The sequence below is a fragment of the Saccopteryx leptura genome, chromosome 11, assembly GCF_036850995.1.
Source record: "Saccopteryx leptura isolate mSacLep1 chromosome 11, mSacLep1_pri_phased_curated, whole genome shotgun sequence".
Taxonomy (NCBI): Eukaryota; Metazoa; Chordata; class Mammalia; order Chiroptera; family Emballonuridae; genus Saccopteryx; species Saccopteryx leptura.
The window spans coordinates 60,468,564-60,481,670 of record NC_089513.1 but is presented as its reverse complement, the minus strand read 5'-3'; the positions used below and the strand labels follow the sequence as shown (position 1 = coordinate 60,481,670).

General features: G+C 40.6%; 1 protein-coding gene and 1 pseudogene across 2 annotated transcripts in view; one reads left to right on the top strand and one right to left on the bottom strand.

Annotated features, from left to right (window-relative positions):
• PTPN2 (protein tyrosine phosphatase non-receptor type 2) overlaps window positions 1–13,107 on the top strand; it is a 106,241-nt gene that overhangs the window by 77,806 nt on the left and 15,328 nt on the right. For both annotated transcript variants that reach the window (XM_066352519.1, XM_066352518.1), the window contains exons 6-7: window positions 4,851–5,060; window positions 6,666–6,818. In XM_066352519.1, the coding sequence (XP_066208616.1) occupies window positions 4,851–5,060; window positions 6,666–6,818 (363 nt within the window). The remainder of the gene's footprint in view (window positions 1–4,850; window positions 5,061–6,665; window positions 6,819–13,107) is intronic.
• LOC136383455 (pro-neuregulin-4, membrane-bound isoform pseudogene) lies at window positions 9,283–9,633 on the bottom strand (annotated as a pseudogene).

Here is a 13,107-nt window from a genome sequence, read left to right as displayed (position 1 = left end):
AACTTTTGCCCCTGAATGAAGAGATTCCATCTCTGCTTTTAAAGTGACCCTGCGGCTTAAGCGATGAAGGTGGTTTCAAGGGGATTTTAAAACATTAGGTCAAGAGTCCTTCTTTGTCAGGTTTTTCTTTTTAATTGCCCTTCACTATTTTCCGTAATTTTGTTGGCCAACTTTATGTTTATCAGGTTCCAGGAATACTCTTGTAATGCCGACAGCTGGCCTTCTATTTCTCTGTTCCTGTAGATTTGCCCAAAACAGATGAGTACCTAATCATTATGATGTTTAGCTGGGATTTGAGTCAAAATAGCTTAAAGGTTTATCCGACTTGCAATGTCTTTCTCTCTTCCCTGCCTGTTTATAGCCGACCCATTCTTCACATGCTAACACTTTTGCTTCATTTCTTACCTAGGTCTTAATAATATATCCGTGATGTATTCATTTCTAACAGCTGCGAGCCTCTCTCCATAAGTAAATTTTTACCATTTTACTAACTTGTTCATGCCTCCTGTATGTATATATTTTGACTCCGTATAACAAGGTTTTCAACTCCCCGTGGGCAGAGTTCTTACCTGTTATCTTTGAGCTCCCTTCTGTCATTACACTGAGTGCATTGTAAAAACACACTACACCTGAGTGCTTATTCTCAAACGCAGGCGTGGCCAATACCGAAGTGTGTGACCCGGCTGAGCCGGGTCCTTGCCTCCTTGTCTACCTTATCCTCTTCAGGCACTTAGGATCTGTTCTTGCTAAAAGACTTGTACTTCTCACATAAGCTTTTTCATGGGGGCCCATGCTGAACTATTCCTGTCACTCTCCTCTCCTTCAGATCTGGTGAGTTCTGTTACTCTTTCAAAATAAACCCAAGTAACTAAATATTGAACCTGGACAGTAGGTTGATCCTGGCAAAAGTAATGAGACACCGAACTGAGGCAGCGACAATGAAGGTACAGATTTGATACATAGGGGACATCGTTAACGAGCTTTGCTACTCCTCAAGTGCAGAGGAAATACTAAGTGAAGAAATTGAAAGTGTGGCGAGTTGTACAAGTTTTGGAGCTTGTTAAGGGCTACAGTAAAGGCAGTTAGTGAGCATTAGTTTCAGAAGTAGCCAGGGTGTGTTAAGCTTCATCACGTGCAAGCTTGTGTTAGGCACTTTGTGCTCGTTGTTTCATTTATTCCTCAGGATGGCTTCTCGGGTAAGTACTATTTTAAACCCCATTCACAAAATGATGAAAGGGGGGCTATGAACGTTTTTTGGAAACATAATCTTAGTACCTTCTGTATATGTCTAAAAGTAAAAGTAATTAGACCTGGAACCTCACAGCTGCATAGGTTTTTTATATTAATTGGAAAATATATAATCTTATGAATATTGCAGATAAAAATAAAAGTTACCTTGAATGGCTTTCGATGGCATACACTTAAATTGCCATTGCCAGAAGCCTGACAGCTCTCCATTGTCTGATACCTGCTCGGCTCCTAGATTATCGTATCTTCCTGGCCTCAGTGTGCAGGGTGGGGCAGAACACTCCAGACACAGTGTTATGAGGACGTGAAACACAGTTTATTCTTGAAGTACTAGTAATTATTGTATTACTTTCCATAAGAACAACTGTAAACCAGTGTTTGCTCCATCCTATATAAATGTGTTTGATATCCTTATTCAGAGACTTTAAATTTAGAATTCTTCAAAAAATGGAAATAAGGTTTTTGCCTTAAAAGGAACAGTGAACTACTTACATTTTTGTGTGTAGAGTGTGGTATTCATAATGCAGCACGTTGTGGCGAAAACTGCGCAGGCACACGCAGAGCAGCTGGAGAAGGGTGCAGACCAGGTGTGTGTGTGTGTGTGTGGGTGTGAGGTGTAGAGTGGGCAGGGCTGGGAAGGACCGGCTGGCCTCACCGAAAGAACACCAGAGTGACATACTGACTTTGCAGAAGCGGAGGCTGCTTCCACAGCTTTGAAATAAGAAGTTTTTCAGACATGCTAAAAAGCCTAAATGCCGACCTTGTTTGGAATAAAGATGAATATTGTTTTGGCTCTCTATTCTTTGGCAAGCCTTTTTCGCCCATGTGAAAAAGAGGGAAACTGGGTCCAGTCATGCATATAAACATTTCTTTTATACCATAAGTAAACACGTGGCTCTTCCTGCTTCATGTGGTCTTTGGGGGATTTATGTGATTTTTGTGAGTTGTGTTTTTTTAATCTTTTTTTTTTTTTCAGTAGGAGTAAATTATTAAAGAAGGTTTTTAGTCTGGTCTGGTAGGAGAAGAAAAAGACTGATTTTCAGAAATCTATTAGTGAAGAAGACTGTATTATACAAATGGTTGTGAGCATTTCTGGGAACTGGCTTTGAGTATCCCAGACCTCAAACTTAAAAAAAAAAAAAAGAGGAACCATAAGTCATGAGCCAAAATCATACAAGCAAAGAAAAAGCAAGCAGCCGTTGAGGATCGTGAGGTAACATAGGTTTTAAGCCAGAGGTGATGCAATTACTGAGCCTACAACCACTTAGGAACAGAGCCACACCCTAAGGAGCACCGTTTGTTCACAAGCAGAGTCCTGTAGTCCCTGCACCCCCCACCCAAGACCCGGGAGATTCCAAGCCCACATTGTACCTGGTGTAGGCTCTCATGGACCAAGTTTGGCACGGTGGCTGATAACCACAGCAGGCAATTGTCAGGTGTTATCTGCTCCTTTATGACTTTGTAAAAACCTTCTTAATTTGGAATGCTTAAAAACCTTTTTATAAATATAGTACATTTAATTTCTTTTTTATATATAGTTAGACACGATCTTTTTGGTGTACAGTTCTGAGTTTTGACAGTGCATTCAGTAGTGTGCCCCTCCCCATCGGGATACAAAGCAGTTCTAGCCACCCCCAGCCTCCCACCCCCAGATTTTCTTGTGCTGTGTATGTGTGGTTAGCCACACCCCCTCCAAGCTCCTTGTAGCCACAGAGCTGCTCCTGTTCCCCTAATTTTGTCTTCTCAAGACTTTCATGTAAGTGGAATCCTATATTCTGTATCTTTTAGAGTCTGACTTCTTTCACTTACCAGTGGTACTTAATTAGGAAATGTTTTGTAGTAACAACAATGATTATTTTAGTAATAGGGAAATCTTCTATTACAACCTAATATATTGAGAACCTATGGATCCTGGAGTACTTGTAATTATGAAATCTGGATATTCATAGAAATTAGTCACTAAAACTTATAGTTAAATTTTTTTAAATATATATTTTTTTTAATTTCTACACTTTTATCAGTGCTATACCTGATATAACTTAATCTGGGACTTAGGACTCTTAATTCTACTGAAAAGGGGAAATTTTATATTTTAAAAATGAGAGCTGACTTTAATTTTGAAAACTTGTATTGAAAGCAGGATACTACAGTAATAATGTTTTGCTGGTAGTTGTTAAAAATCTCAAGATTTTTTATGTTGCTTCTTTGGCTTCTCCCTCCTGAATGTCTTATAATAAGACTGAAAGATGGTGCAAAGACATGTTAGAGGGTTATTGCTTTGTTTATAGAAATTAAGGGTATAAGGCACGTAAGTGCTCCTTGGGTCAAAAGACAATTGGCAGAAGCTAAGGAACATTTTCATAATGAGTTAGTCAGAAATACAAGATCATCAGGAATATCCAGGAAGTGACAGTAAACGCCAGGCAGGCTTAAGAGGCAGGAACATTTAGCACGTTGGTAAACAATTTTGGCCTATCAGCAATGGCAGTGAACAGTTCTGGGACTGGAATTGTTACTGTGGGCAACAGCAGCAATTAGAAGAGCAACTGCAATTAAAAAATGTAAAGATTGTTGTTTTAAACTAATTCTTTAGTTGTTCCTCAATGCCTGTGTAACAGGAGCTACAAGATAACTCATAGAACAGGAGAGATTATATAAAAAAGGAATTTTGGAATTCTTAAAAAGGAAACCATTAAAGATGTAAAATTATACTGGTAGACATTTTTAAAACCAGGAAAAAGAGTTAAAAAAAAAACCCATTGGCAACATGTATGGTACAGGTTAGTGGTTAAGAACCCAAATACTACACCAGCCTGCTTCTTCAAATTCTGGCTGTGCCATTTTCTAAATGTGTGACCTTGAATAAATTGCTTAACCTTTTGCCTCAGTTTTCTCATCTGGAAAATGGTTTTTATATCTTTTTTCTTTTTTTTTTTTTTTTTGTATTTTTCTGAAGCTGGAAACGGGGAGAGACAGTCAGACAGACTCCCGCATGCGCCCAACCGGGATCCACCCGGCATGCCCACCAGGGACAAGGCTCTGCCCACCAGGGGGCGATGCTCTGCCCCTCCGGGGCGTCGCTCTGCCGTGACCAGAGCCACTCTAGCACCTGGGGCAGAGGCCAAGGAGCCATCCCCAGCGCCCGGGCCATCTTTGCTCCAATGGAGCCTCGGCTGCGGGAGGGGAAGAGAGAGACAGAGAGGAAGGAGGGGGGGTGGAGAAGCAAATGGACGCTTCTCCTATGTGCCCTGGCCGGGAATCGAACCCGGGTCCTCCGCACGCTAGGCCGACGCTCTACCGTTGAGCCAACCGGCCAGGGCCTGGAAAATGGTTTTTAATAGAATTGTTATATGATTAATACATAAAAAGCTTAGAACACACTTGTAAAATAATTCATTAGCTATTATTAGCATATTCTAAATTCTTCTAAAGAAAATCTTTCTAAACTTGTGTAAATGATTAACAGAAACCAAAGGAAAAACTGTGGCACAGAAAGTGCATAGGATTGAAAGCATTATCCAGAACACCTAACCTTTTTGAAGTAGTTTTTTAAAAAGAAAAATATTAGAACTAACTTTTCCCCTTTGATTTTTACTTTTTAGAGTGGTGAAAGCAGAACAATATCTCACTTTCATTATACTACTTGGCCAGATTTTGGAGTCCCTGAATCACCAGCTTCATTTCTCAATTTCTTATTTAAAGTGAGAGAATCTGGTTCCTTGAATCCTGAACATGGGCCTGCAGTGATCCACTGTAGTGCAGGCATCGGGCGGTCAGGCACCTTCTCTCTAGTAGATACCTGTCTGGTTCTGGTAAGTGCTGCTTCTGATCGCATTTTAGGCTTTATTTTCGTATTGTTTCCACTGGCCGAAGAAAATTCTAATGTCAGTATCCAAGAACTGTGTTTTTTCATACTTTAAACTTCTGCCCTTTCTTTTGTAAGAACATGATCTCATTTATAGCCCTGGCCGATTGGCTCACTGGTAGAGCGTCAGTCTGGCATGTGTATGTCCCAGGTTCAATTCCCAGTCAAGGCACACAGGAAAAGCACCCATCTGCTTCTCCACCCCTCCCTCTCTCGCTTTTCTCTTTCTTTCTCTCTCTCTTTCTCTCTATCTCGCTCGCTCTCTCTGTTCCCCTCCTATAGCCATGGCTCGATTGGAGCAAGCTGGGCCCTGGGCACTGAAGAAGACTCTATGTGGCCTCCACCTCAGGTGCTAAGAAGAGCTTAGTTGCTGAGCAACGGAGCATCACCCTTTAGGGGGTTTGCTAGGTGGATCCTGGTCAGGGCACATGCGGGTCTGCCTCCCCTCCTCTCAATGAATTTAAAAAAAAAAGTCATTTATATTCTTTCAGCTGCACTTGTAGGGCATAAGAACAGTTGAGTCTTCACACACCTATTGTATTACTCACCACTCTGCCTATGTATAGTATATTTCAATCAAAAATTGGATTGGTACATTGACGTGAAGTTTGACATGATTAAAATACCGGTGTCTATTCTGTTAATGTTGGATATTAAAACTTAATCATCTTTGGCCCTCACCAGTTAGCTCAGTCAGTTAAGAGCATCATCCCAAAATGACATGGATACAGGTTTGATCCCTGGTCAGGGCACACCCGGGAAGCAACCACAGAATGCACGACTGAGTGTAATAACAAATGAATGCTTCCTTTCTCTCTCCCTTCCTCTTTCTGTCTCTTTAAAAATCAATAAAAATTAAGCCCTGGCTGGATAACTTGGTTGATTGGAGCGTTGTCCTGGAACACGGAGGTTGCCGGTTCTATTCCCTGGTCAGGGCCACATATAGGAGCAGCTCAATGTCCCTATCTCTCTAAAAATAATAATAATAATAATAATAATAATAATAATGCTTAATCATGTTTGTGTTCGTTTTCTGCCAAACATAATTTCAACAATTTTCTTCTTTCTCAGTTGGGTTGGGGGGACATGGTGGTTATAATTCCAGAGCAGTAGTCCAGGCTGGTGCAGTGGCTCAGCAGTGTCACTGGGCCAAGGCTCTGTCCATCTCCCTCCCTCACCATCTCCAGATGGCTGATGGTGGAAGAGCACTGGGCAGAAGGTTTACTCCTGCCATCATCTTTTAAAAAAGAAGAGCACTGATCTCAGTGGATTTTTACTTGCATTAAACCAGCACTGGTCATAAATCCTTCCTTAGAGCAAACACTGGCCAAAGTGAATGAGGTTATTGTAATTTGGAATCAGTTATGAATGAGCTAAAGGACCGGAAGTCTTCCATCTACTACCTGAACAGTTCATGTATGGGGAGATGGGCACCTGGGGTGGCAGTGATCCTTGTTTTTGAGGAAGAACATAGGACATAAAACCCTGGTTCTCTTTCCTGAACTCTTAACAACAAATGGCTTGAATAATTTACTTTCTACTTTTCTTGCAGATGGAAAAAGGAGATGATATTAACATTAAACAACTGTTACTGAATATGAGAAAATATCGAATGGGACTTATTCAGACACCAGATCAACTCAGATTTTCATATATGACTATAATAGAAGGAGCAAAGTTCATAAAGGGAGATTCAAATATACAGGTAAACTTATAGTTATGATTAGCATTTAGTAATTACACTCCATTTAAGCACTTATAGTCTCCCTTCCAAAATGCATATTTTCATTGATGTGGTAAATCCAGCTGGTCATCTTAAAATTAAAAAAATTTAAGCTTATTTCCTGATATTATACCTCAGCCCCTCCTGTGGAATCCTGCCTATTACTCTAAAGCCCTACTGGGAACAAGATTTTATTCAAGAAAATAAAATTTTAATGTAAGGAGGGTTTAAGCATTTCATCATTAAAATAAACCAGACAGTTTAGGTTCTTTTACCCATCAAAAACTTGACCTGGGCCTGACCAGGCGGTGGCGCAGTGGATAGAGCATCAGACTGGGATGCCAAGGACCCAGGTTCAAGACCCCGAGGTCGCCAGCTTGCGCGCGGGCTCATCTGGTTTGAGCAAAAGCCCACCAGCTTGAACCCAAGGTCGCTGGCTCGAGCAAGGGGTTACTCGGTCTGCTGAAGGCCCGCAGTCAAGGCACATTTGAGAAAGCAATCAATGAACAACTAAGGTGTTGCAACGCGCAATGAAAAACTAATGATTGATGCTTCTCATCTCTCTTCGTTCCTGTCTGTCTGTCCCTGTCTATCCCTCTCTCTGACTCACTCTCTGTCTCTGTAAAAAAAAAAAACTTGACCTGGGATTGTAAAATACTTAGTTTATATATTTGATATTTCATTTTATAACAATGAGCAATGTAATTATGGGAGACACAATAGAACTCTAGTAGAATGTTATATTTTCTCAGGTTGGTGGCTTTATTCTCATGAAAATATTCCACATTTGCAAAAGCTAAGTTCAATGACTGATGATCAGAAGTTGTATTGTGAGCTAACATGAAATGTAAAATAGAAACAGAGAAGTAACAACAGACCTCCTTTTCTTGTTTGTTGGGCCTACGTCGACAATCTCTTTTTTATATTTCTCTTATATGAACACATTTAGTAGCTCTTTAATTTCTGTGATTAGCACCTAAAACAATATTCTGAATAAGCCTTTTTGTAACTTAGGTCAAACCATCTGTCATAATGGAATTAAGTTTGAGTAGTTAAAAGTGTCATACAGATTGCAGTCATACAAAAATATTCTTAAACAATCAGTAGCTAAATAACTTTTTTGTTCTGATTTTATTTGAACTATGACAACCTTTTACATTTATCAATAAAAATGTTTACATTTTATTGAAAAGTTTAGTTTGAATCTTTAAATAAAGAGCATTAAGAAATAATTTATTTATTTTTGTATTTTTCTTAAGTGAGAAATGGGGAGGCAGAGAGACAGACTGACGCATGTGCCTGACTGATGTCCACTCAGCATGCCCACCAGCAGGCGATGCTCTGCCCATCTGAGGCATTGCTCTGCTCATCTGGGGTGTTGCTCCGTTGCAACTGGAGCCATTCTAGCGCCTGAGGCGGAGGCCATGGAGCCATCCTCAGCACCAGGGCCAACTTTGCTCCAGTGGAGCCCTGGCTGTGGGAGAAGAGAGAGATAGAAAGGAGAGGGGGTAAGGGTGGAGAAGCAGATGGGCACTTCTCCTGTGTGCCCCAGCCAGGAATCAAACCCGGGACTTGCACACTTTGGGCCGACACTCTACCACAGAGCCAGTCAGCCAGGGCCAAAATATACTTTTTATTGAATGGAAACCTTAGGTTACTTATCAGTCAGTAAAACAGTCATTGTGTAGATTAAACCCCACAACATGAGACCTACTTCAGAAGTCAGTTGTTGGGGATATCCGCTTTGTTTGGCCGTAAACAGTGATTTAAGAGAAGTAACATCTCAAATGTTTCAAATTAAGAAAACATTTATTTTTATCTCAATGAGCTTCTACCAATTTAAATTTGGAGTTTTTAAAAAGTTAAATAGTTATTCCTAACTTCTTGCTCTCCCATTTGTAGCTTCCCTTGTCAGTATCCAAGAACTGTGTTTTTTAAACCTTAAACTTCGGCCTTTTTTTCTAAGAACTTAATCTCATTTATAGTCCTGCTCATTTCGTGGTTGTTCTCACAGCTGAGTGATTGTGGGAAAGGGTGCTGTCATTTGGTTAGAGTTCTTCCCCACCACTTTCAACATTTTTTTCTTTTTCTTTTATTGCAAAAGTTTTGCCATTTATTAAAATTGCAAATTTAACACAATGAACATGCAAAGAATATAAAATAAACTTTTTCAAATCTACGTAAAAATTGTTAAAAAGAAAGAAATCTATTTTTGTCATTTTATGTCCATATAATACAACTGTAGATTAGCACCCCCATAAGTTAAATTTAATGGAAACAGAAGTCTCTAAATCCTCTTGATTGGAAATTGTGAGATTTTTAGATGACTGACTTGATTTCCATTTGTAAAGACTGGGTATGGGTCTGCTTAATAAAGATCCTTAGTGTGTTTCATGTTCTGCCTATGTAACAAAGAAGCAATTATTCAGTTCACTTTGATATTCCTTCACTGTTCTCCATGACTGTTGTGGGCACTGGTGTGGCTTGTCTCTACCAGGTTGATATCATGTTGGACTGAACTGACCCTCTGAAGGTGGCCCTTCCTGCAAAGGAAGTAGAGGGATCCAATAAGAGTTCCTAAGGGAACAACAGCCAGTGCCACAAAAGCTGCAGACAGGTCAGTTTTAGTTTGGATGTTGCAGCTGGGAGAAAAACCTCTTCACAGTGTATAATTCTCCTGTATAATTCTCAGTGCGTCTACAAAACAGGCAGCGCAGTAGGTACCACATAACAAATCTGCCCGTTCAAGCAAAAGGACCTGTAACAGGCCACAGAGCTCTTTGTGATCTGTTCGCATCTTAACTTTCAAATAGTTTCATTCTTGGTTAAAAGTTTAGGGTTGAAAAAGAGCACCTCAGAAAGCATGTAGGTGTGCGATGTCCTGCTTGTTGCAGACACATCAGAAGCAGGTACATCCACGTCACAAAGCCAGTGCTCCTTGGGACCCATGGCTGCCTATCTGTGTTTTTCAAGTTTTGTGTTTGTAGTTTGAGAATATACCGTATTTCTTCATATATATAAGACGGACATATTTTTCCAAAAATTTGGGGTCTAAAAACTGGATGCATCTTATACAGTGGTTGTAGATTTTTTTACTTGCATTTACCGCTTTTTCATGCTTGTTTTTGCACTCATTATTATAGATGAATAAAACTTGAGTTCAATAACTTTATGTAAAATTTTTTTTTTTCGTTCCAAAAATCAGGCCCCAGAATTAAGGTGCATCTTATACATGGGAGCATATTATACATGGGGAAATATGGTATATGTACTTACTTTGAGGATCTTTTTCAGTTCAGATGAGTTGTATGGACACATTTTTTTTTTGTGGTCTTTATTATGATGCAGTGCAGGTTGTGGCTTTGAAGGACTTTACATCCCAGTTGATCTGGTCGGCTGTAGCCATCAGATTCTCAGTTCAGCGTTGTCAGCACCTCGTTCAAACACAAGGCAGCCTCTGCCCACTTCCAGATAGGGCCATTGGAAATGTCTTTCAGGTACTCAGAATCATTGTTACACGATTGTTACCAATCATGTCATCTATTCGGAGGTGTCATCTTTCACAGAAATGATTTTAGCAAGGTTCTAATAATTTATGAGATACTGTTTTTTAATTATAAAAATAAGAGTACACCCTGGCCGGTTGGCTCAGCGGTAGAGCGTCGGCCTAGCGTGCGGAGGACCCGGGTTCGATTCCCGGCCAGGGCACATAGGAGAAGCGTCCATTTGCTTCTCCACCCCTCCGCCGCGCTTTCCTCTCTGCCTCTCTCTTCCCCTCCCGCAGCCAAGGCTCCATTGGAGCAGGGATGGCCCGGGCGCTGGGCATGGCTCTGTGGCCTCTGCCTCAGGCGCTAGAGTGGCTCTGGTCGCAATATGGCGACGCCCAGGACGGGCAGAGCATCGCCCCCTGGGGGGCAGAGCACCGCCCCTGGTGGGCGTGCCGGGTGGATCCCGGTCGGGCGCATGCGGGAGTCTGTCTGACTGTCTATCCCCGTTTCCAGCTTCAGAAAAATGAAAAAAAAAAAAAAAAAAAAAAAAAAAAAATAAGAGTACATGTTATAAAAGAAAGAACATAGAAGTATATCATCAGTACAAAGGGGAAATCCCTGTTAACTCACCCACCTCAAATTTGCAACAATTTTGGCATATATGTATTCTTCCAGGAGTATGTATTTACATATATAGATTTGGGTTTTTTACATAGATTTCTTTTTCCTTCTGCTACCTCATTGTCCAGCACTGTAGCAGTTACCTTCATTGTGCTGTTGAGTACACATTTCCTCGCTGTCTGAAAGAACATTCGTATGAAACATTTTGTAAGCTGAAATGGCATAAAATGAAGCAATTGCTATTAATTTATATGTAAACATTTTTGAGCATTCTCAGACTCAAAAAAACAACCTACCAACCTATACCAAATAACACATAAGACCTAAAATAACAATAACATCTGATAGAAGCAGCGCTGTTTTCGCTGCTCAGCGTAACAGCTCACTGCAAAACAAACCCTTTTGCTAGTTTTGCAAAAGTGAAAAATCCTCTTCGAATTTCTTTCAATTAGCAAGAACAGGTACTTATGTAGGTATTTTTGTATAAACAGAGTAGCTTATGCAAAGTGGCTTATATACAAGGAGAAAAAAGTTTAAAATAATTTCAAAAATTATTGATATATTCAGATGGCAATATTTTTAAGTTAAGTAAAACATTGTTAAAATTTATCTTATTTTAAAACATGGCTACTAGATATTTTAAAATGATATGTGTGTCTCACATTACTTTTCATTGGACAATACTGTAGTAGAACCTTAGCTTAGAACAGAAATCTGAGACGTGGAGTTCTCTTAGAATTTTACAAAGACCTCAAGTTACTTTTTATATGTACATGCCCTAAACTGAATAAATATAACTATACCTTAAAAGTGTCTTTTTTGACATATATGTATATGATAACCAATTTAGGAAATTCTTATTTCTCTCCATACCGCTGACTCCTCATGGTCTCTGGTTTTTGGGAAATAAAATGTTGGTAAGCAGGAAGAAGGAAGCTTCTTTCCAGCGGACACGGCAGTGCATGGGCGGGGGCACTTCCTGGACCTTTGCGTCTCCAGAGAGGAGTCTGGTCCACAGCGGCAGCGGCTGCATACACTCCTTCCTCTCTGGTACTTTTCCTAAGAGGGGACATCTGTCTTCACTTCAGTATTAATCTAGATGTATATGATGTGAGTGATATTTTCATTATTAGATACAGTTTTAAGGCAATTCAGAATTGGCATTGAAAGATCTCAGGCTGGTAATTTGACAGTACAAATAAAGTAGTTGGTGAATGATACACTTTTAACAAATTACAGTGGGTTTCAAGTTTAATTACATCGTTTTACTGCTCCTTTGAGCGGCTTTCCTCAGTCAGAAATGAGTGGGATTGTAGGCAATATGTGGGGCACTGCTCAAAGCAGCATGTGGGATTCAACTCGCATATAGAATTAGAAAGAACAAAACCTGTCAGTCTAGCTCAGGGGCCCCCAAACTTTTTACACAAGGGGCCAGTTCACTGTCCTTCAGACCGTTGGAGGGCTGGACTAGAAAAAAAACTATGAACAAATCCCTATGCACACTGCACATATCTTATTTTAAAGTAAAAAAACAAAACGGGAACAAATGCAATATTTAAAATAAAGAACAAGTAAATTTAAATCAACAAACTGACCAGTATTTCAATGGGAACTATGGGCCTGCTTTTGGCTAATGAGATGGTCAATGTCCAGTTCCATATTTGTCACTGCTAGCCGTAACAAGTGATATGACGTGCTTCCGGAGCCATGACGCGTGCATCCCACGTCACCGGAAGTAGTACTGTACGTGAGCGACACCACGCTTTGCAGCGCCACCACATACAGTACTCCAGGAGCACAGGATGCGGATGACCACCAATGAAAGAGGTGTCCCTTCCGGAAGTGCAGCGGGGGCCGGATAAATGGCCTCAGGGGGCCACATGCGGCCCGCGGGCCGTAGTTTGAGGACCCCTGGTCTAGATAGCTGTACTTCAGACCTTAAAACTAGAGCTTGAACGAGGTGGCAGCTGAGTGCAGAATTGATTCCCTGGCTTCACAAGCCAGAACAGGTGGTTTTGGAGTGCCTGCTTAGTGAGTTTGCTGCCCAGACCCATGGCAAATTGACATTTTGTTTTTAATCAGCATTGATACCCCCCCTTTTCATGAGTGCTTTTCTTGTTGACAGATTCTGAATTTGTTGCATATTCTGGGATGTGGCCCAG